A 24,987-nucleotide genomic window follows, 5' to 3' on the forward strand; every position below is an offset into this window, starting at 1 on the left:
TTTTAGAATGAAATTACTGTGAAATTGGTCAAATTATCTTTGGTGGGTTTAGCTCCAAAATACAATTCAACAGATTAAGTATAAAGTTCATTTTAAGAAATGAGATGACTTTTTAAAGGAAAATTATACCATACATTCTATTCTCAATTCCTGCAGTAGCCACATTTCTCAGGGTTTCCTGAAACTTTCTGTAGTGGATATCTACTGGTTTTTAGCATAGGTAAACACCTATTTTTTTAAACACCCAACATTGACTTAAGTAACACCAACACAGGAGGGCAGTTTTGTATCCTGCCAGCACCACCTCCCCTCCAGCTATGCCCTCACCTTGAGAAGGGTTTTCTGTAAATCCTACAGACTGACATCACATACCAGAGCCTGTCTCCAGTGCCACAACATGTAAATAAGTAATTATATCTACACACCAAGTGAGCATAGCAGAACAATCACATGCATGTGATAGGTTTAGCAAATTCAACGATTCAGCATTGAAAAAGAAACCTTCAGTAAACATGAGGTAAGCTGATGACTGTTCCTAAGCATGGCTATTGCCGTCTATATTTAAACAGTTTACAGTGCTAATTAATGTTGGTTAATACCAGAGGTATTAATAAGTACAACTAACATGTCAAGTGGCATTACAGCAAACACATATCCATTCTTAGTCCATGGCCGTCTTTAGTTTCTTAGGGGAGGCAGACACGTCTTTCAAGCAGCAATTTTGTGGTAGCACTGTAGAAATGCTTACATTATTTTTGCCTTGTTCAAATCTGTTTTATAAATACGCATATTGCATTGAATTCACTATAAAACCAAATCTTTCTTTAAACACATAAATATTTTTAAATGTCTGGTATAAAATGTACATGCCTGCTTATTGATAACATAGCATTTTGTCTCGTTAGAAACCCTAAGTACTATTACCCTCCGATACTCAAAATTTCCCCTTTATGATTCAAAAAGAATCAATGAGGAAAAAAGACTGTTATTGAAACTATGCAACGAATCAGGGGCAACTGGCATTTAATAACAATTCGTTTGAAATGTCAAACATAGATGAGCCCTCAACACAAACTAATTAAAATTTTTCATGAGAATATGGGCTTTCCTCGTATTATCAATAAAATTTAAAATTGACTGGTTTCTAGTATTTTACAGTGAACGTATACATAAAAAGACAAAGAAAGACACTGCCTTTTATTATCAAACATTTGGGATCATTTGGGACCTGCCATCATAGGTCAGGGGATTAAGATAAGCAAGGTCCCTTGTCTCAAGACCATTCTCAAAGTTCTCCAGCCATCAAACTATATTTGAGCCATGTCTGCTTTTTCCATTTCTTTGTGATTTACTGAACAATAGAAATCAAGTATGAGGCTCCAAACAAAATGTTACAAAATGGATATTTAACTATTTTTGGTCACTGCCAAAAAAGGGGGAGGGGAGGTGGGACTTGTGGCAGAAGTAGGAGCCAAACTAGAGTGATGAGAATAAAACTCAAAGAGGTAAACAGAAACAGAGGGTCCTCAAGGCCTGGTAAGTAACCATAGCGAGACTGGCTGCAGTGGTGGGGTGGGGGTTACCTGAACAAGACAGAAAGCTGCAAGAGAATTTGGAATAGAAAGGAAATCTTAATTTTCTGACATTTCACGTTAGGTTTGGTATAGATTTTGTAAAGCATGGCCTAAAGCAAGGAAATTGGTGAATAACTAGCACACTAAACCAGACTGAAAAATCAAAGGGATCTTAAAATATGTAGTAAGAGATGGTGGGTTACAAGTACATATTAAAAGAAAAGAAAATGGCATAATGATTGACTGGAAGTGAAATAGGAAAGGAAAATGGGAGACAGAATGACTATATCTGTCCTTACTTAGCAAGAGTCATCCCACTTGCCATGGACAGAGCTGGGCAAGACTGTGGAGCATCCTTACTAAGTAGGTCATAAGAGGTAGAATACATTATGTACATTCATGAAATGTGCTGGCTAGTTTTATGTCAACGTGGCAGAAACTATAAGTCATCTGAGAAGAGAGAACCTTCACTGAGTAAATGTCTCTATAAGATTGGGCTGTAGGTAAGCCTGTACAGCATTTTCTGTGTGATTGAGAGAGGGCCCAGCCCATTGTGTGTGGTGACACCCATAGGTCGATGGTTCTGGATTCTATAGGAAAGCAGGCTGAGCAAGCCATGAGGAGCAAGCAAGTAAGCAGCATTTCTTCAATGCCTCTGTATCAGCTCCTGCCTCCTGCCTCCTGCCTCCTGCCTGCTGCCTCCTGCCTCCTGCCTCCTGCCTGCTGCCTCCTGCCTCCTGCCTCCTGCCTCCTGCCTGCTGCCTCCTGCCTCCTGCCTCCTGCCTCCTGCCTCCTGCCTGCTGCCTCCTGCCTCCTGCCTCCTGCCTGCTGCCTCCTGCCTGCTGCCTCCTGCCTCCTGCCTCCTGCCTCCTGCCTCCTGCCTGCTGCCTCCTGCCTCCTGCCTCCTGCCTCCTGCCTGCTGCCTCCTGCCTCCTGCCTCCTGCCTCCTGCCTCCTGCCTCCTGCCTCCTGCCTCCTGCCTCCTGCCCAGCTTGAGTTTCTGCCTTAGCTTCCCTCAGTGGACTGTGATTTAGGATGTATAAATCCAATAGGCCCTTCTCTTCCCAAGTTGCTTTGGTCATGGTGTTTTATCGCAATCAAGACCCCAACTAAGACAACTTTCAAAGAATTAATACAAATATTATATTTTAAAAGATTTCCATGTGTTGATAGCTTTCGAGTTAAGTGATGGATTGGAGGCACTGTTTTCTACAATTTTGCAACTGTTTTATTTTTCACATTAAAAATAAATAAATAGATAGATAGATAGATAGATAGATAGATAAAGGCAGCACCATGAAGATGGCTTAGTGGATAAAGGCAATTAATTACCCAAAACTAAAAACCTGAGTTTAATACCTATAACTCACTTGGCAGAAAGAGAAAACCAACTCCTACAAGTTGGTTTGTGACCTCCACAGGTCATAGGATGCTAACACACAAACACACACAAACACACACAAACACACACATACACACACACACACACTAAACATTTTTAGAAGTTAAAACTAAAATGTATATGTTAAAAATAAAGATAATAATTTTAAAAAGAAGTTAAAACTAAAAAGAAAGAAACATAACTCCTTGTTGAGACAGTTTTTTTCAGAGCTCTGCTGTTTGAGAAAAGCGGTTTCATAAGCAGTAGCCAGAGGGGAAATGGAGTCACGAATTGCTTTATAAGAGGCAAGAATATTGATTTTATTTGTCTGCTGCTATGTGGCCTTCCAACCAGAATTTAAATTATAGCAGTGAGCTTACGAGCAGTCAAGAATTTTTATAAGAAATCAATACCCACATATCATTTCAACTGAGGCCAGAGAATGCTTCAGAACCACGCACATCCTAACCATGCTAACAACCTTATTCTTCTCCAATTTAGGCACAACTATGACGCCCTCCTACCCATCCACTTACAACACACTTCCAGAGCCTTCTAATAAAAACTGATTTGAAGACTCTTTTCCAAAGAGAGAATACCCTATTAGACTTGATCAGCAAAGTGTCAGTGCCCGCTGGCTAGAGTACTCAGACTGTGCCACTGGGAGCCTGCAACAAGAGGGAAGAGACATGAGAGATGACGTGAACTCCATACAACTGAACGCTCAACCCACTCAGCCCTTAATAGGGTCAGTGTGAAACGTTTTCTTTAATCCCTACTGCACTGATTTCTTTCTTTCTTTCTTTCTTTTTTTTTTTTTTTTTTTTTTTTTAGTATTGTTGGCTGAGCTTACTTATCCAGGTTTTCTGTGTTGTAACAACTACCTGTGAATAAGTAGCGAGCAGGTGGAATCGGTTGCTATGGTTTCTATTTATAGTAGAGCATGTTCATGGGTAATGGACACTTGCCACTTTGTAATAGAAACCCGAGCATTGTCTTCCCCTCCCTTATGCCGTCCCAGTGTCTTAAAAGTCCCAAATTCCTGTCCCTCGTGCCACCTACTTTGTCCCTCCCTCTAGATCCCTTTCTCTATCAATGATTATGTGTAAAGTGTGACTTAATTTCCCTTTTCAATCCCAGGAGAAGCATTTGGGTAGAACAGAAACCACAGAGTGAGACCAGCCTACTATTTTTAGAATAAATTTGAGCACAAGCATTGTTTCTGAAAATTAGATCAGTTGGCTCCCTCGGCTGGGCAAAACCTCTTTCTTGGACAAATCACCAGCAATGGGTGACCCGGCCCTTGGCCCTTCTCTCTCAGCACAGTCTTAAATCCAGAGAATCTGCAAGGCAGGGAGCTGCCCACTCCTACTGCTTTCAGCAAACACATTGGCTGTCTGTTGGAGCCAATTAAACCATTCATCACTTCTGCCGCCCTTGACTTCTGGTGGCACAAAATCATGGCAACCAAAATTTGCTAAAAACATATCAAATGGCTAACTTAAAACATAGGCTGGAAAAAAAATGAATTGAGATCATTCTTTTCATAATGCCCACTGTCCAAACCTCAGCCACCAAGCCTGCTTCGTGGCCAGCTAGGATGCAATGATGCAGTTAGAGATGGGAACTACAACACGCTTTAGGGAGGATTTTGTCTTCACAGGACTGCCGAGCAAACAGTATTTCCTAAAGACATTCTCCCTTTGTAGCTGGAGAGTATCGGCTTCTGTGAGGTTACTTTCTAAGTCAAATCAGCTGGGGATATTCATTTGAGTAAGGAGACAATTGTATTTTGTGCATTAAAGAAGAATGTGAGAGCATTAGTATCCACCTATTTCATTGTAAACCAATGAGCAGACAGCTTGCACGTTGGGATTTTGTAGAAATGTGTATAAATCACCTCCAATTCATGTTTAACGTCTCAAAAACCAATTTCCCAGCCTGCTTATACACGTGGTTTCCTTACCACTTGCATAGCATTTCTTTGAGCATCCAGTCACTGAATAACATGGATTTCCTGTCTGTTCCAGTGGGGATGATCAGGCCCATCTTGTGTATTTGTGCTTCCTTGTCTCATTTCTTGAATCGTTGGGTGCCAAAGTAAGGCTACTCTTGTTTTTAGTACCTTAGTTCTATGGCCCATTTTCCATTAGCCAATAGAAAGAGTTATTATAGCAACACCTATTTGTTTTAACCAGTATGCACGCTGTATAGGCCAGGGTCCTTTTCAGCACTTCAAGGCACTTTTTATCATTGCCTACGCCATAGGGATGAGAGCTCTGTCAGTGACAATGACCAGACTTATACATATATATTTCATTTTAGATGTAGCAACCAAACATAGGTTAAAGTTTGCTCATCTCCTTGGTATAAATGCTTACATAAAATGAACACAAAAGCTCCCGGGGTATTTTAAACACAGTTAAAATACTTAAGCATCAAATCCTGCGCCTCCCTCCATGCCTGCATCCTCCTGGAATAACCACAGTTGTCAGACTCAGCTCCTTATTTGGCGTAGATTCCTGGACGAGTCTTCTGAACCATGAACCAGCTCATGCTTTTATCTGCCTATTGATCGTTCTTTTAATCTCTCCACTTCCTCATACACTCCAGCTTTATTTGCTTAGCTTAAAGGTTCGCTTATCTTCTTTTAATTTGCTTACACTGCTGTGTACCAGTGTCCTTCCTTTACTTTCACATCTTCATTCCATCAGCCCTTCCCGTCAGTCACCCATCACCTGCGTCTCAATCCACTGTGTACCCTTCTTGTCTCAACCTCCTGTTTTCTTCGTGCCTTGCTGGGTCTCTTGTAACAGGCACCTCCCTAGCTGATGCTGTAGGTAAGAGACAAGTCAAAGCAATATAATACACACATGTACAAACTCACAAAGAGAACGGTGAGGCTACGTCAAGCTCTCCAGCAGACAGTGGTGTTCCCAACTGATGAAGGGAACACAGGACGAAGCAGACGAGGCAGAACCAAGCAGCTCGAGGTCAGAAAAGCAGAAGGAAAGGAAGAAAAGGCTGCAGTTCCCCAGGCTACAGGCAAACAACCTGCCCTGAATGGTTCAGGACTAGTCTCTCAAGTCAACGGAGAAAGCCAATTTTTTATTCTGCACTTTGATTAGTATGCAGATTGGCATAGAAAAGTTGTTTTGGTTCTAGAATATAAATTACGTCTATGTCGATAATTGTTATTTATATATTAAAGTAGATTACAATTCAGACCTGTACCAAAACAAAATCCTTAACAGGTATTCTTTATTGATGAGGAATTATAAACTTATTTTTAGAAGAAAACAAGTGGGACCAAGAATAAACCATACTAAGGCCAAATGCAGTTATTACAAATAGGCATGCAATTGGCCTGAGTTACTTGGCAACTTAGAAGAGATTGGGACACAATAAAGTTCTCATGCCTAATATAATGAAGGAAATTAAGTTTTTAAGGGAAAAAAACTTCAAACTTTAGCCCATACTAAGTGCAGAATGCAAGATCTTGTACTTTTAAAATAGTTTCTTAACCCCCTCATCCTCAACACACTTCACACATAATTTCAGAGGCTCGTGAACTATCTCAAGGTGTATAAGTGGGCCTTCAAAATCTTAACACAGTTATAGGATACAGGACAAGGACCTTTGGCATCAGAACGCAAACACGAGAATCTTAAAAGTCATGGAGTATAATGACCTCAGAAGCTGCAAAGTCATCTGACCTTAGGTCTTTCCAACTCATGTTAGGAATATGATATTAAAGACTACATTGGCAAAACCAGTATTGTGGGGAAGGTAGAGTCGTGTGCTGCCTGTGTGATTACAATGCCTAAGTTTGATTTTATGGTCACCAGACTTGCCACCCTTAGATTTTATACTTAAGTTGCATTTAGATTTTGTTGTTGTTGTTGTTGGATTTTTTTCTCCCAGTGCTATGGATTGAACTCAAGACCACAAGCTTGCAAACCAAGTGTCCTATACCACTAGGCCACACACCCAACTCCAATATCTAATCATTTTCTTAATCTACACTACTCAAATGAATAAATCAAACCGCAATCTACTCACTGTGCCTTCAATTTTGTTTGCACTTTTTAAAAATACACATCCCACACAATATATTATTTATTTAATGACATTACTATATATATACTTATAAACATACATAGTCTCTTGAAATTTGTTCTCACATGTGTATATGGGTGCTGTGAATGCATGTATGTGGGCACACATGTGTATGTTCATATGCACGTGTGTGAGTATGTACGCAGAGCCTTGTGCTAACACTTAGTATCTTCCTCACCTCTTCTCCATGAAATTCATAGAAACAAGGTCTCTCCATCAAGCCAGAGCCTGTTCCTAGCCATCTTGCTCCAGGGATCCCTGTCTCTGTCTTCCTCACCCTAGAACTGCAGGTGGGCCACCACCTTCATTTGTGTGCAAGCCCTTTAATCACTTGTCCATCTTCTGAAACATGTTTTAGCTCAATGTTAGGCTTTCAAAGCTCTTCCCTATTGCTGTATGTCATTCAAGTCATTACTTTTCACCAGTGGGTGAAAATAATGTTTCATTAAACAAATAAATTTATCCTTCTTTCATCAGTGGACATTTGAATTGACATTTTCTTCCCAAAACTGAGGTGCTATTAGCATTTTCTAGGGAAACCAGGTTTTGCTGTGGGTCTGGGAGGAGGAGACCCTTAAGGAGCTGCTGTTAGTAATGGTTTGCATGTTGGACATGCTAGAATGATATTTATCAATTGTAAGTTCAAAACTTCCCCTAAAAGTTACATATACTCTTTATATTCATCGGATTTACCTTAAAAGACGAAAACACATTATTGTTAATCAGAATATTGTATAATACTCCATAACTTTGGGATGGACTCTTTGGCTTCAGAAGGGATTGGGATTTTCTCTAAACCCCCAAGTTTCTTTCAATCTTGAAAAATCACTTGCTGTGATTCTTTAGCTTCCAATAACTGTAACGTACATCTTTTGCTTCCTATTATCTTACAAGAACCTAAGTAGGTACTGTGACCTCTCATTTTCGTAACCTACTGCTTCCCTGAGGCAGCACTCTGCTAAGACAGAGCCCAGAGTCCAGTGACTCAACCTCAAAACCAGTTTGACCTGTTTTGTTATCAGCTATTCTATAACACAGGAATTGAAGCTACTGAGTCAGTCTCTCTCCTCTCCTCTCCTCTCCTCTTCTCTCTCTCTCTCTCTCTCTCTCTCTCTCTCTCTCTCTCTCTCTCTCTCAAGATTTATTTATGTGTTGTGTATACCGTGTTTCATCTGCATGTATGCCTGCACACTAGAAGAGGGCACCTGATCTCATTTTGGTAGCTGTGAGCCCACCGTATGGTTGCTGGGACTTGAACTCAGGACCTTTGGAAGAGCACCCAGTACTCTTAACCTCTGAGTCATCTCTCCAGCCTCTTAGTCATTCTTTATATTGTTCTTATCTGAAACACCACCACTTCTACTGTATCATAACTGTTAAGGCAGTGGCAGCATGCCAGAGCAGAAACCAGAGGGCACCTAACTCAGTCCCCAGGGATTGCCAGAAAGCAGAGGCCCACAGAAGGTTCCTAGAACAAGAGCCTCGGAGTGCATCCTTTTGATTTAATAGTGTTAACTAACATGTCATAGAAAGGGAATTATTCCCAGGTACAAGCAGCGTATATTACTACATAGTGAAGCATTTTTAAAGTTATTAACTTGACTGAGTATTTTCAAACAAACCCCCATCCCGACATCATCTTAATCTAGTGCCAATCAAACATCTTTCAAAGTGATCCCTTTTTTTGTTTTCCTCTCTTCAAGATCTAGTGCTGAGGGCACTCTTTCTATAATATGGACCCTCAAGAGGGGCTGGTACACAATCAGAAAACCCTACTGTGTTCTAAAATGGCTCGGGGACAGCCAAACCCGTTGATCTCTCAACTGCAAAAATACGCGCTCCACTATACAGTGCTAAATAGCTCCCAAGACACTCTAGAGACAGGACACAGGCTGTAAACCCTAACCAAACAGTCCAGTAAGAGGCTGCAAACTCTGCTTAGAGGTGAAGGCAGCTGGATTCCACTGACCCTGTGCCTCCTACATTCCCTAATGCTGAATCTCTGGATTGACCCAAGTCTCATACTTCTACTTTGAGTCAACAGCCCTAAGCCACCCAGGACAGAGTCCCAGATGGAACCCGCAATGCTACTTTTTAAGTCTGTAGTGTTATTGCATGCGATCACCAGTCCATGGCCATCGTCTCTTTTTCTCTTGTTCCCTTGACCTTTCTTTAGCAATGGACCCAAAAACCTTTTATTTGAAATCCTATTAACTTCTTCTGAGAAAGATGGCTTTGGTTTTCATCTGCTTCAGTGAGTCCATTGTTTCCAGTTTTTTCTTTCTGCATTTGTTACACTTGATTCATAACAACTATTTAGTTAGTTCACAAACTAAAGGTTAGTTACATAGGATAGGCTCCACTCATCTTCACTGGGCTTAACCCTGGGCCTTCAGTCAACTGGCAACACAGGTTGACCAGAAGGAGCTTTTCACAATTTTTTTTTTTTTTTTTTTTTACATTCCTGGAGGTTGGCTTGTGTTTTGCGTGATAGCTATAGAACTCTAAGAGTAGAAAATAAATACTAACTTATAAACTCTTAAATCTCTGCTCTTGCCACATTTGCTACTATTCCATAGAGCAAAACAAGTCAACTCAGCCTGATTGAGGCAGTTGTTAGTGAGGCAGGAGGTTGCCTTAGAGTGTGGGCATATTATACACAACCCAGAAAGGGATTTTGTTAAAAATTTGCACATCACTCTTGCTCAGCTGACTACAGGTGTCTCTAAAGCTTTGATCTTTGTGTCCCTTTTGTTTCTTGAGTTTTTACTGTGTGGTCCTTATAAAGGCTACAGCACTCCATGGTTCTGACATCTCTGTCATGTTATATTTTCTCCATTTGAATAACTTCAAGGTCCGCCTTTACAGAACTAACTTGCCCCTCTGTCGGGGTATTTCGGTTCCTAGAGTTCCTCCAGATATTTCAATTGAGATATCTTACTGTGACTTAAAAGTTGGCATGTCAAAGGGAGATTGGAAAAGAGATGAAATTATATTCCAATCAAAAGCATATTTTTTAAAAATAAAAATTCTGCACACAAAATTGATGTATGAAATGAAATTACTACACAAAATTAATATTGCACTTAATGTTTAACCTGTTTCCCTTTCTCTTCTCCTTCATCTAACCTAGTTCCTCCTCTGCTACTCAGCAGATAAGACAATGTATTTAATTTTAGTTTCAATTTTCTAGCCCTAAAAACAGTGATAGGAAAGCTTTGCAGACAGAGCAATCACGTCAGAATTAAATTGGTTATGTGTGCTTAGGACTTTGAAGATGCACAAAAATGTTCATTATTTCCTTTGCCCTCAAGTCCTATGTCAAGCCATAGAATTGCTCACCTCTCCACTCTTCTGTTTTAATTAGTCCTAGAAATCAAAATTCCTAATAACATCCTGCTAAACAGTTTACTTAACTTTATTTTCCACATTTACAAAATGGTTATAATAGAAGCGAACAGCTGAGGTAGCTGTTCTAAGATTAAAGCCAATACAAACTAATTTCCATTTGTTTGGGGTAATACAATGGTAACCCTTCCCAAACGACACTTATTATAACTTCTTGCTCTATTAACAATGAATGCAAAATTATAAGGAAAATCAATTATGAATCTTTTCAATAAAGACTTTCTTCTACAAAGAAAGTTGCGTGAATAGAGCTTTAAATGGTCTGATTCTATTCCAATCAAGATTAAGCTCTTTTACCTATACCTACTCATCCATGTGTTGCTTTCTTCACTCATGCACTAAGCAACAATTTTTTCAAGTGCCATTCCTGTGGCATAAATCAGCATCCGTCTATCTCAAAACAGTGAGAATAATCCCCTACATTCAGAAGCTAGCCCACCACTTAAGGCTAGATACTGGTGTTCACTGTTAAACATAAACAATCTAACGGACCATCAACATCGAACAAGATCACTTTATGGTCATCGACAGATCACAACAAAAACAGGACCAAATCTCTAAGTAACCATAGCATAAGCATCGTCTACTGACACAAACAACCACATACTCATGTACCCTGGCTCACTTGGGTGACCACTGCTTCTTTGCCAATGGCATCTTCAGTCTCTGGGTAGTCTTGCCTCCTCAACAGCATTCATTGACGCTGAAACATATATGTTCAAACATACTTCTCGATAGAGCAATCTAATCCACAGCAAAGCATCTCTTCTTTACATCCTTCCCAAAACTGTATGAGTCTTTTGTAATGTCCTACTTCTGAGATGATCCTTTCTTCACTTTAGTATGTCCTTTCCTGCATACCACTCCAGATGTGCTACTGGTGGGCTTTTGCTAAATGGAGTTTGCGTAACTCTCTTTACTTATTCTTCTGACTTCCTAAAACTGGAAAATTCTCAAAAAAAAAAAAAAAAAAAAAAACCAGAAGCGGCACCGTATTAGTCACTTTTCATAGCACACACATAGAAATTTTAACACAGCAAGCACGCTCCCTTAGAAATTATTTCCTGAGATAATCAGAAATGACGCAGAAATTCAGGAGAAAGCATTCAAATTGTACCACTCAGAAACCCCACAGCCCCCTCCAGAAACGATTCCTGAGCAGCGGCTCTGAAAAAACAAAAAAAAAACATTCTGGTCTCATGGTATAGCATGTCAATATGTTATAATTAATATTCAGAAATGTGGGATCAGAAGAGCATTATAATGACCTAACAGCCACCCATGATACCGGTCCTTCAGAAGAACCATATGAGATTCCTCTGAGCCATTTAAATCCAGCTGCCAGTGACCTATGCAACACTTGGGTTAGCAGAAATATTTTTCAATGTGATTCTAAATTCCTTTCAAATTACTATGTACATGAAGCTCAGAAGCTCCTAGTAACTGCATTCCTTGAGTTATGCTTTTCATTCTACCTTCAAAAAGTCAGGGAAATCGTGAAAAAAGTCTCTTATTAATTTTTTTTCAAAACTTGAAGGCATTATAAGCCTTCATATGGATTATAAAAAAAAACATAAAATCATTAAACACTTTGACATGCAAATTAACTCAATTTTTAAATAGAAAAACATCTAACTAAAAAAAAAAATCTCTGTAGAAAAAGCATGACATAACAGAAAGATCTTACGCAAGGGGTAGTATCTGAAATTTAGCTAAATAAGCAGTAAGGTGGGTAATAGAGGTCACATGATGTATATTTGCATCTATGCATTTTAGCAAAATCCTGATGTTTCATTAATCTTCAAAGAAACAGCCACATAAACTTACACTAAAGTTGCAGGCTTTGGGGAAATCGCTCTAAGGAGCCCTGAAACACCATTAAAGCTGCTATTAATCTGCATAACTACCTTCCCTGGAGAAAGCAGCTCAGTGCTTCTGGGGCTAGGAAGTGCTAAAGACCCCATTAAAAATGGAAATCAGGGAGAAGGCCGGAGAGAAAATCGCAGTTAATTAGCAAGAAAATTAGCAAAAAAGAAGGTAGAATTATTTGGTTTGGTAATGTTTATAATGTAACAGTGAAACTATTACTACCCATTGCAGTCAACTTTCAGCATACATAAGCTAAAAAAAATATTTCACAAACATACTAATTTGAAATTATATATGTTGGCCATAAAAACTGAAATTACAAGTCTAGCCCACAACATTAATTTTGTAAATTGGGTTTTGGTTTGCGTCCCATTTTAAAGCTCTGCTTAGTAATTCCTTTACCTTGAATATAACCAGGATTATATTAGATGCCATCTCCATGAGAGTTATCATTTCTTCCTGATTTTATATTCATTCTATGTTATGAAAAATACTCTGTCAGTCTGAGGATAGATCACAGCAACTTACTGGTTTGGAGGTTAGAGATGATGCTACTATGTCTGTGAATCTAGCAAAAAAGTAAGGTATGAACAACTCACAGAGATGGTGCATAGGGTTAACACCATTGAAAAATGTCCTAATATGTTTTTTTAAAAAAAAAAAGGAACTCAGACTGGTCACTCTTTCATCTGCTCTTTTAAAAAGACCTGAGATTTGCAGTAGTCATTCACTGAACTAGTCATTTGCCCAAATAGTCTTATTACACATATGCCAAGCTCAGGGCACAGGTAAGACAATGGCTCTACTTCTTATCACCAAGGTCCCAAGTTTATAGTTATGCTGAAAGCAATGTGTCCATAATGACAAAGGATGCAAAAGCCTATAAACAAAAACTCTTAATGTACTCTATGGTAGGACTGGAGAGGAAAAGGTATACAGTAAGTTCCACCTCATCAGGAAACGAAGAGGAAAGGGGAGTTATGGGAAGACAAAATGGAAAAGTCTGTCTGAAGACCAAATCTTCAGGTAAGGGATAGCATTGGGCTGTCTAAGACCAAAAGGTTCCCAGTATAGGGCCTAGACTAAAACAGTGACTTACAAAGAGTGAACCATTGGGATAGAAGTGGAAAAGAAGTTGCCAAGTCAAAAAGCACATGACACGTCTTAAACCCTTACAATAGAGAGGCTCTTCACACTGCAGCTGTTTGAACAGTATCATGTCATAGAATCCTAAGGAAAAGGTGACATTGTTCCCCGTATTCTATATGAGAAAGTGAGATAGGACGATCAGTGGTTTGTTCAAGGTTACACAGCTAAATGATAACGGCCATACCTAAATCCAAATCCTGTGTCATGAAGCATACAAGTAGTGTAGGTGTAAAAGACCAACCAGTATTATACTTATGTTAAAATTCTATGCCATTGGTGCTTTAGCCCCACTCAGATATTTGCTAGAAGAAGCAAAGTATTGCTCTAAGATTTGTGTATAATAGAGATTATTACTGTTATATTGGAAGTTAAATAATCCTAAAGGATTTTTTTTCAGTCATGTGGTTTTTCCTTTCTTGGTAGTCACAAGATAAACCAAAAAGCACAGAAAATAGTTAGCGCTTATCTTACTGTGTACAAGGTTCTGTATGACTGACATGTTTACCTTTTATTTGTTAAAAATAAGAAAGAAAAGAAGGAAGGAAGGAAGGAAGGAAGAATGAAAGAAAGAGAGAAAGAAAAAAGGCCAAAATAGCAACCCAAGCTCTCAAATGATATCATCTGAATAAAAACAAGCTACTTAGGAGTCCATTAAACCATTGTTATCAAAAAGTAAATTCAACCAAGGTGAAATTTAGGTCCACTTTTCAATACTTGAATCTAGCATTCATAGTTTATGATTTATCTCATTCTCATAGACTTTTCCATTGGTTGTAATTTGCTGAAAATCTGAAAAGAAAAAAATAATCAGCCAGATATGGTGGCCCACGCCTTTAATCCCAGCACTCAGGGAGGCAGAGATAGGGAGATCTCTGTTTGAGGCCAGCCTGGTCTACAAAGTGAGTCCAGGACAGCCAGAGCTACCCAGACAAACCCTGTCTCAGGGGGAAAATCAACTTTCTTGACAAATAGAAAATAGTCCTGAATGAAATACTGTAAGTGACATTCCAAAGTGTTATCAATTGTGTCACTTTTTGTAGAAAAGCTAACTCCAAACTCATCATAATGATTCTAAACCACAGTTCCTCAGTGCTTCAATGATATAATGAGATGCACAGAATCCTCTATTAATTATGTAAGACCCTATTAACTCGATTTTTAACTGTGATTTCAATGCAGTTTAATTCCTAGCACTCCTTACTACTTCATTATACCTTTCTTTTTTTCTTTTTCTTTTTTTATTTTGGGGGTGCCTAAACAAAAGCATTACTCACAGTTTTGGATATTTAGCCATCCTTCCAACACAGATGAAACCAGTAGTCGCTTGTCATTTTTCTTAAAGTTGCAGCAATTATATAAACACTTATTCTATAAACCTTAATATAAACAGCTTTGTGAACACAAACAGTACAGTGTTCACATGAGAAACCACATTAAAGCTGAGATAAAACTTTTGATAAGCTAATTCCTTCAGCAACCCATTTGTCATAATCTTGATTCAAGCCACAGCAAGAAGCAGAAGAGAAGGAGTAAGAATCCAGGGGTGACACAGTCATTTAGGGAATATATAGTCCCAATTGATTTCATTGCATCTAACTACTTATATGTCTGATTTGAAATGTTGGTCCTAAATTATTATCTTTGATTCATCAAAAACACTTTATTTCATAGATAACCATATGTGTATTTAAGATGTATTCTGCTTTTCAGCATATAAACTTATGTTTAGTTGATTTCTAGAATTATAATATTTAAGTGTTTTATTTGTGGTAGGAGCTACACGTCTATTATTTTTTTATGTATACACTTAATATTCCTTGAAAACAAGCACAAAGGCAAAGAAATAAATAATTTAGACAAAGAACGATTGCATGATCAGCTGCCTGTGGGGATCTTCTAGTGACTTAACTGCTCAATAGGGCTGAAGTTTATTATCCCAGTGTGCTTCTCTCATATTCTGAAGCCTTTTCCCTCATTCATTCATTGATAAACTGTTTATTTTGAAACTATACTGCTTATCTTCAGCTAAGGTAATTCTCAAAAGTTGGCTTCAGATCCCAACTGAAAGAGAAATGAACTGACAGCAGGGTTGAAAATGACTTAGAGCACTGCATAGATTTTCTATTGATAATTACTAAATTCAACAATATTCAACTAAACAGTGAAGCCTCATTCTGTTCTAAAATGACAATATGAGCATATTTCTGAAAATATCCACTGTAGGCCCCAGGCTGTTATCTTCAAGCCAGACATTGGCAATGGCCTTAGATTCTATAGCACTTTAAAAGATCTCTCTCTCAATACTGTAAAAAGATCACAAGTAGCAGCATATATCTCAAAAGGACAGAGGGAAAATGCCATTATTTGCGTACTTCAAAACATCCTAGTATTTCTGTCCTGTAAGTGTCAACTACCAAGGATCACAAATTACAAGTACTGGGGCTGGAGAAATGACTCAGAATTTAAGAGCACTTCCTGCTCTTTCATAGGATCAGAGTTCTATTCCCAGCACCCATGCAGCATCTTATAAACATCTGTTTCTCCAGTTCCAGAGGATCTAACCCTCCACAGACTTACAAAGGCACCAGGCATGCTGCACTTGAATACAATGCAGACAAAACTCTCACATACATTTAAAATAAATTAATTAATATTAAAAGAGAATACTGACCCTTGCTTTCTTGTTCAAGGTAGACTCTAACATAGTATGTAGGCAACAAAAGAAAGGTGGGAAGAGAAGAAAGGGAGGGAGAGAAGAACCTAGCTTTAAGAAGGAGGGAAGCAGAGGAAAAGACAAGGCTTTCCACATAGTGTTTTGTTTCTTGTCCAGGTAATCACATGAGATACAGAGACTTTTCTGTGCCCGGGGCTCCTCTACCCATCCTGTGCACTGAGGTAAGTCATCCTCAAACTCAGCAGGGCAGAGAGAAACTTCATGTGCTTCGTAGACACTTAGGAACATAAAGGCAAGTTATATACCTCACAAAGCAAATATCAATTCTTCTGGCATTGCTGAGTCTTTCTTTTAGTTGAACAGGTGGCCACAGAACACAGCAGTTGATTCTTAGGTATACACACACACACACACACACACTCACACACACAGGAGTATGATACAAAAAGATGGAACTTAATTTTAAAAATAACACTCAGAAATCGCTGTAGTGATTTGATTTGTTTTGTTGTTTTGTTTTGTTTTTGTGGCTGTTGAGTTTGCTTTTTGTAGTACTGGTGGGACCCAGGGCTTTGTAAGCATGAAGACTGGGTCCATCTCTAAAACCTATGTGGAAAATGGTAGCATTTACTAATAACCCAAGCTCTCAGGAGACAGAGCAGGCAGTTCCCTGACACTTGGTGGGCAGCTAGCCTAGCCTATTTGGCCAATTCCAGACCGGTGGAAGATCTATGTTAAAGTCAAAGTGGACAGTTCCTAAGGATGTTGTCCTCTGACCTCCACATGCAAATGTATATGTGCACATACACACCTCTATATATACACATGTACACAACATGCATATACATGCATGCACTAAAGGAAAGGTTTTAGTCAGCTGGTAATTTTCTAGGCTCCAGACCAAGTTGACCCCAATGCTGTGGACATCAGCGATAGCATGTTAGCACAAGTGGGGGCATAGTAGGAAAAAAAATACTCACATGGTAGAGGGAAAGAGAGAAAAACGACTGAGGCCAGTCATCTTAGAGGACACACTGCCAGTGACCTAAGGACCTCCCACTAGTCCCCACCTGGGGACCAAGCCTTTAACACATAGGAACCAAGGTAACAGATGTCTTTAAAAACACCAACTAGCAATTTCTAAAGACACTCTGAGTAAGAAGACCTTAAGTATAAAGTTTTTGATGGATTCTGGATTGAAAGTGTGGAAGAAAAGCACTCATCTTTAAGAGGAGCTAGGAATGAATTTGAATTAAAGATAATATAAATACAAGAGTTCTTCAGAGAAACAAAGTTCTTTAAGAACTGGGCCATTGTCTCACTTAATGTAAGATTCAGGAAACCTAAAGCATGTCCAAGTGTTGTAATAATCCATTAGTACAATAGTTCATTTTAACAATAGTGTGGTTCTTGTAACATCTCAACTTCCAGGTATCAAAAGTTGGGGATGATTATGTTCAACAAACTAAAATCTTGAATTTATTTGCCCCGGTAGTAATAATTGCAGAAATGGCTAAATTGTTTTCCTACTAATGAAAGTCAAATAAAGACATAAACACATAAGCACTACTATATTTTAACTAAATAATTAGAAATTAGATGAATCCTTTTCAATTGGCTTCCCATTGTGTACTTAAAGCCACTAAGTAAACACAGACAACAATCTCTCTCCAGTTCTATTTACTGAACTCAATTAACCACATTAATTTTTAGTGTTCAAGGGGAAAATTTAAATATGGAATGAAAATGTCAAGGAAGATATTGAAACTTTTCAATATGGTTTCTTTGTTAATAAGCACTGTACAGGTGTCTTGATCATCCTCCCTCTGAAAAATGCAAAGTTAAAATCACTTGTTAGTAGAGTAGACATACAGCAACCTGCAGCATTCAGCCAAGTGGTGACAAGAAACAGGAATCTAGGTGAAACTTACATGTGTATCTAGAAGGAAACAGGTATCCTGTCCCTTTGACATCCCATTTCTATTGGAGAGTGCATAGGGAAGCATGTTCTGGAGATCTGAGTTAGCAGTGACATAAATATAGTTGACAACCAACCCCAAGAGGAAAGAGCTAGAGTTGGGTGGAAAGTAAAAGAGTATTCTTGGCCAGTGGTGCACATCTGTAATCCCAGCACTCAGGGAGGGAGAGGCAGGAAGATCTCTGTGAGTTTCTTGGCTATAGACCATCCCTGTGAATTGGAAAATAACCACAATACTTTAGCAGCTTCATTTTGCGTTCATCGACAGACCATCTAAACTAGTCCAGACACTGTTCCTGGCCTTTTAACCAGAGTATGTTCACCTTCGGAAAGCTCATCTACTTTCAGGCCACTAGTCAGCAGCATTTGTCACTAATATACCACATAAAAACTATAAAAGTTTTGTGCAAGGTGACAAATATGGGTCCAGTTGCATTTTTTTTACACATAGACCTCCAGTTAGACCAGCACCATTTGTTGAAGATGCTATCCTTTTTCCATTGAATGGATTTGGCTTCTTTGTCAAAAATCAAGTGACCATATGTGTGTGGATTCATATCTGGGTCTTCGATTTGATTCCACTGATCAACCAGCCTGTTGCTGTGCCAGTACCATGCTGTTTTAATTACTATTGCTTTATAGTACAGTTTGAGATCAGGTATGGAGATTCCTCCAGAGCACCTTTTATTGTACAAGATTGTTTTAGCTATTCTGGGTTTTTTGTTTTTCCATATAAAGTTCAGAGTTGAACTTTCAATGTCTTTAAAAAATTGTGTAGGTATTTTGCTAGGGATTGAATTGAATCTGTAGATTGCTTTTGGCAGGATGGCCATTTTTACTAGGTTAATTCTCCACTTGGAACTAAACAGAGAATTCTCAACAGAGGAATATCAAATAGCTGAGAAACACTTAAAGAAATGCTCAACATCCTTAGTCATCAGGGAAATGCAAATCAAAACAACTCTGAGATTCCATCTTACACCCATCAGAATGGCTAAGATCAAAAATTCACATGACACCACATGCTGGCGAGATGTGGGGAGAGAGGAACACTCCTTCATTGCTGGTGGGAATGCAAACTAGTACAGCCACTTTGGAAATCTATCTGGTGCTGTAAGGCTCTCTCTCTCAGCCTAAGCTTGGGAACATGACCCAGACAAGCTTAAGAAACTGACCCAGAAAGAATTGAAGGCCAGCTTCAGTTTCTGAGATCAAGGTGGCCAACTGAGATAAACAACTTCAACTAAGGTAAACAATTTTCAGAAAAGTACCATCTGGAAACTCCCCAACACCCCTCCCTGCCAAGAATAGCCCCCAAGACCAACGACCCGGGCAATAGCCAATAACATTTAGACAAGCACCCCTAGCGACCACCAGAGCCAATCCTAACATAGGGCACGCAGCCCCTCCTAATCTTTGCGGTTTTAGCCTTTAAAAAAGCTTGTAGCAGTGACTCTGGGAGCCTCCTTCCCTGCTGAGGCCCCCTGACAGATGTCAGCAATAAACCTTGTGCTTTTGCATCAACACTGTGGTCCTCAAGTGGTCTCTCGCGACGACCCCCCACCCAAGTGGACTCTAGGGTCCAACAGTGCTATCTCAGAAAAATGGGAATAGGGCTTCCTCAAGACCCAGCTATTCCACTCCTTGGAATATACCCAGAAGATGCTCCAGGACACAACAAGAAAATTTGCTCAACCATGTTCATAGCAGCCTTATTCATAATAGCCAGAACATGGAAACAGCCTAAGTGTCCCTCAGTAGAAGAATGGATAAAGAAACTGTGGTACATATACACTGTGGAATACTACTCAGCTATTAAAAACTAGGAATTCCCGAAATTTGTGGATAAATGGATTGAACTAGAAATTATCATAATGAGTGAGTTAACTCAGAAGCAGAAAGAATCAAATGATATATACTCACTTATATCTGCATACTAGCCCAAGGGGCATGTCCCACGAAAGCCTTCACTTACCAGGAAACTGGGACAGAGGGGAGGACATCCTATTGGGACTCTAAATGAGAGAAGCATGGGAGAATAGCAAAGTAGAAGGATCCAGAGGGTCCTAGAAACCTACAAGTAGAACATTATGATAGGCAGATTTGGGCCCAGGGGTCCCGCTCAAACTAAGGCACCAGCCAAGGACAATACAGGTGGTAAACTTTAAACTCCTACCCAGATCTAGCCAATGGTCAGAACATTCTCCACAGTTGAGTGGGGAGTGGGATATGACTTTCTCACGTACTCTGGTGCCTCACATTTGACCATGTCCCCTGGAGGGGGAGACCTGGTGGCACTCAGAGGAAAAACAGCAGGTTGCCAAGAAGAGACTTGATACCCTATGAGCATATACAGGGGGAGGTAATCCCCCTCAGGAACAGTCATAGGGGAGAGGAATAATGGGAAAATGGGAGGGAGGAAAGAATGGGAGGATACAAGGGATGGGATAAACATTGAGATGTAGCAAGAATAAATTAATAAAATAAATAAATAAATAAACTGACACACCTCAAAAAAAAAAAAAAAAACTATAAAAGATTTCATTCATGACAGTCACGAAATGAGGGAATCTAGGCAGTCCAGAGATCTTACAGAGGAACCGGAGTCTAAGTTAACTGTGAGTCAAATATGTTTAAACATTAGTATATCATGAATTCAAGGCACTAGATATTAACATTAAAGTGTTTGTTCTGATAATGTTACACTGAATGCAAAATACACACAATCCTTGACACAGAAACAAAGCATTTGGAAATGCATGCGATTCAGCATTGAGCAGTTGAGAAGATACTTTTTTTTTTCTGTCTAGATGCGCCTCAGGTATTACTCACTTTCCCGTGAGATTAAGCAAGAAAAGATGTAGACTCCCCCAGAAATAGAGTTCATTTGGTCTTCCTTCCTTCCTTCCACTCATTCATTCATCCACTCATTCATTCACTTTTTTCATTTCCTTGAAGCAAGCTTTTACTACGCATCTGAGACTGGCCTTGTCCTCACTGTGTAGCTCAGTCAGGCCTCAAACATGTACCAATCTTCCTTCCTCACTCCCCTGGGTTGCTGAGATTACAGGAGCGCACCACCATGACCAGCTAGGGAACCTTCTCATTTGATCATGTATCAACTCTGCCCACCAAAAGTCTAAGTCAGTTAATGTCTAGGGATGCATAAATTATAACCTTTTTCATTTTAAAGGCTCTTGATGTTAGGGGGGAAAAAAAATCCAAACTGTCCTTCCTGTGGAAATATTAAGTGGCCCTTGGCTGCTACTTGTCTTCTGTTTCCTGGGACAGTTAGAAAAGTACAGTTCACAAAGAAACAAAAATTACAGAGGAAGGGGAGTGGATATAATCAAATTACACAGTACATAATTCTCAATGAATTGGTAAAAATATCATATTAAAATAATAATAATAAGAGGGAACAATCAGAAATGAAGTCTCTGGAGGAGAACATGAGGGGATCTCCAGTGCTCTCCCCTGTAAGGAGCTTCTCTTTACCATATGCCCACACCCTGGAAGCTGTTCCCTGTGTTAGAGTTCATTGGAACTCATCATCAACCTCGAATCTCCTCCTCCTCCCTAATCCTGCTCCTACATAGCCACTGTCAAGACTTCATTTGATCCACTTCCTATTCACAGAGCCCGAACATGCCCACAACTACACCTGTTCTTTGAATGGACAGATGGATGGATGGATGAATGGATGGATGTGGTTTTAATAAATTAATAAATTTTTCTTATTTTATGCCACATTAAACCATAGGAATTATTCAAATACTAAGATTCCCTCCTCTCTCTCTCTCTCTCTCTCTCTCTCTCTCTCTCTCTCTCTCTGAAATATTACTTTTTGGCTCATCATTTCTGAAGGATTTCATCTATCATGGGAGAGCAGGCCTAGTGGAAAGAGCACGTGACAAAAAAAAAAAAAAAAAAAGAGCACGTGACAAGACTATTCATATTACGGTGGGGCAGCAAACAGGAGTAAGGTGGAGAGTAAAGGCTGGGTACACTCTGCAAAGGCCTGCCCATCACGTAGGTGCCACCCCCCTGAAGTTTCTATAGACTTCAAACACAGCACCACCAGCTGGAGAAAACACTCAAGACCTAAGCCGGTGGGGTACGTTTCTGATTCAGGCCATTCGGATTTATTCAGCAACCTTTCGTGGTCATGTTTACAAGGTTAGGTGATTGTTTAATCCCAATCAGAGACACAGAGCCAGAACTAGACAACAAATAACAACAGTTGGTGAGTTCATCATCAGGCCCCCTTATAAAGTCATTTTTTTTTTTCCAGGATGAAACCTTTATCTACTGTTCTGAAGAAATATTGCCACTACTTTTCTTGCTCAAATCCCTGCCTATACCTGGCCAGTTTTTAATCCTAACAACCACAAGCTCTCATAATTTGAATAGTTACACCTCAGGATCCAGGAATTCCAAGAAAGATTTCTCTGTCACGATTTCACCAGAAGAGCTACTATTGTGTAACTGTGTTTACATCTATGTAAGTCAGTAGGCCCACTTGTGAGCCTACCAGAATGGAAATGCCTGTAGTTAGCTGTAGGGTGTGTAGCATTGGTCTGGAATGCTTGGAAAGTTAACAGTAACTAAACAAAAAGCCTCAGGTTTTAGATTTTAAAGTTCGTTTAGGGGAAACTACAACTGCCCATAAATGAAAATGTAGTTGTGTTTAGGGCAATGGCCCGTAGGTGCACACACTGTAATCAAAGTCTTTTTTAACAGTAATCACCCGCCCTGCTCTCTCTCTCATCTTTTAATTAGTGGCTTCTGAGGAGTGCTGCCACACACCTGCGGATGAGTTGAGTGGCCGTGGGTAGAAAGGAGGGAGAGCTCAGTAAACAGCCCCCAGAGAATCAAGAAACAAAGTGTGGTCTGTGCTACTCACGGCTCTGCCTGGAGACTCCGGTCCTCCGCCACGTAATTAGAAGGAATGTAGCCCTGCAGCTGCTGACCCAAGCCGGGTTCCTTCTTCTCCAAGTGTCTGGCCAACCACCAGCCCTCGTGCGAAGTGTCCAAGACTTGGAGTTTGTCGCCTGCCCGGAAGCTCAGGTCCTCCGCAGTACGAGCTTGGTAATCAAAGAGAGCCACAAAGTAGGGACCATGGCTTCTCTTGGGCTCCTGGGACCTGGGAGCCTCCGGAGGACTGAAGGCCCCTGGATTCTCAATCACCACTGACTTGTCTGCCTCTTGGGACCAGCAGGGAAGAAAAGGCTGCAGGTATGCCCAGAGCCTCACACAGACGCTGCCCATGGTGTCCTGGCTGGGAGGAGGAGAGAGGATGACCCTCTCCCCACGCGCTGTACAGATACACTGTCTTCCTCCACCAGGCAGCCAGCCTCCAATTCAGTTGCGACTCGCCATACTGAGGAGAGCGAGCTTAAAGAATCCCAGCTTCGGAGGATCTCTCCGGCAGATCAGGGCTTGGCCAAGAACAGACTCCCAGCTGGCTTTCTGTTTGTAGCTTGCCGCCCTGGGGCAAAATCAAGAGGGGACTGGGACTGGGCCTGGGCGGGAGGTCCAGTGGGAAGGTGCTTCTTCCTGACTGCTAGGGCACCCAAAGATAAATAAAATAAAAAGGCTTTTCTTTAGAGGGACAGCTGAGAACAAAGAACAGCCACCTCTCCCTCTGTCCCAAGAAAAAGTTAGCAAGAGACTAAGACTAACTCCCAGCCAGAGCTCCAGGCCTCGCCTGCTCCAGCTGCTTACGCTCTGCTTCAAGCCTGCAGCTGCACCAGCGCCGCGCTCCCCGGGAGCTTTCCTTTTTGCTAATGAATAACCAGGCCGTGGAGGTTATCGCCTTTAACATCCTGAGCTGTACAGACTGTAATAATTCCTCCTTACTTCCTGGTTTCTTTTTGTCTGATCTAAAAGGAACTCCCAGGCCAGCTTTACCCCTCCCTCCTCCCACACCCAGGATAGACCAGCCCCCTTACCAAGAAGTAGTCAGGCTCTTAAAGCAGCCAAAGTCCAGACTGTAGAGAGACAGGATAGCTCAGATGGCTCTCTGTCTTGCTCTATTCACTACACAGAATGCAGAGCAGAGATTTATTTCCCCACAAATATGAGCAGGATTGTTTTGCTCCTGGACAAGAAAATTTTTAAAAAAAAGAAAGAAAGGGAGAGAGAGAGAAAGCTCGGTGTTTAGGTATGTGTTGCCAGACATGGGGCAATTGGGAAAGAGCCATTGAGTCCCTACCATTTTTTTTTAACCACCAGGAATAGATTTTAATAGCCTCAGTAGTTTCTGAAAAAGTAGAAAAGCAGCTGGTAAAATGCTGAGAAACTCAAAGGCTGCCTTTTCCCACAGACACCTCCATTCCCCTGTCCCTTGCATTACTATTTCGGTAGCACATGCACCCAATGACTCACAGGCAGACTAGGTGCCTGGCTGCTAAAGGCATCTTAGAGAGATTTTTCTGCTGAAGTTAGACTTCGGGCCCATACTAATTCTGACTTACTTGGTGGCAGTTGTGGCAGGACCTCAGAACAACTGAGGCTGGGGTTAAGATAGCCAGTCTGAGGCCCCTGGTTCGAAGGGCGGTATCTCCCTAGACCGCAAGAGCCACTGTGCAAACTACCTGCACAGACTCTCCGCTGGTAGAGAACATCACAAAATTTCTCATGCTGTGTCATTTGATTGAAAATAAAACACTTTGTTTGTTTTGTGTAAGGTATTTTTTAAAAAATTCTTTCTTGGGATTTTGGGGTTGGTAGGCCTTGGCTCCAAACCACCAGTCTACCCCAAAAGCCTCTCTCTTGAAACAATTGTTCAGTTTATGGACAGAGTCTTTAGGCTGGCTAACCTAGGCCAAAGA

General features: G+C 40.3%; 1 protein-coding gene across 1 annotated transcript in view; it reads right to left on the bottom strand.

Moving 5' to 3' along the window:
- The window catches only part of Frk (fyn related Src family tyrosine kinase), a 103,487-nt gene extending 79,446 nt beyond the window's left edge, over positions 1 to 24,041 (bottom strand). Inside the window, exon 1 of the mRNA XM_051164092.1 lies at positions 23,058 to 24,041. Within this exon, the coding sequence (XP_051020049.1) occupies positions 23,058 to 23,422 (365 nt within the window). The 5' untranslated portion in view covers positions 23,423 to 24,041. The remainder of the gene's footprint in view (positions 1 to 23,057) is intronic.
- Between the last annotated feature and the right edge of the window lie 946 nt (positions 24,042 to 24,987).

Source organism: Acomys russatus, chromosome 21 (genome assembly GCF_903995435.1).
Source record: "Acomys russatus chromosome 21, mAcoRus1.1, whole genome shotgun sequence".
In the NCBI taxonomy this organism is placed as follows: Eukaryota; Metazoa; Chordata; class Mammalia; order Rodentia; family Muridae; genus Acomys; species Acomys russatus.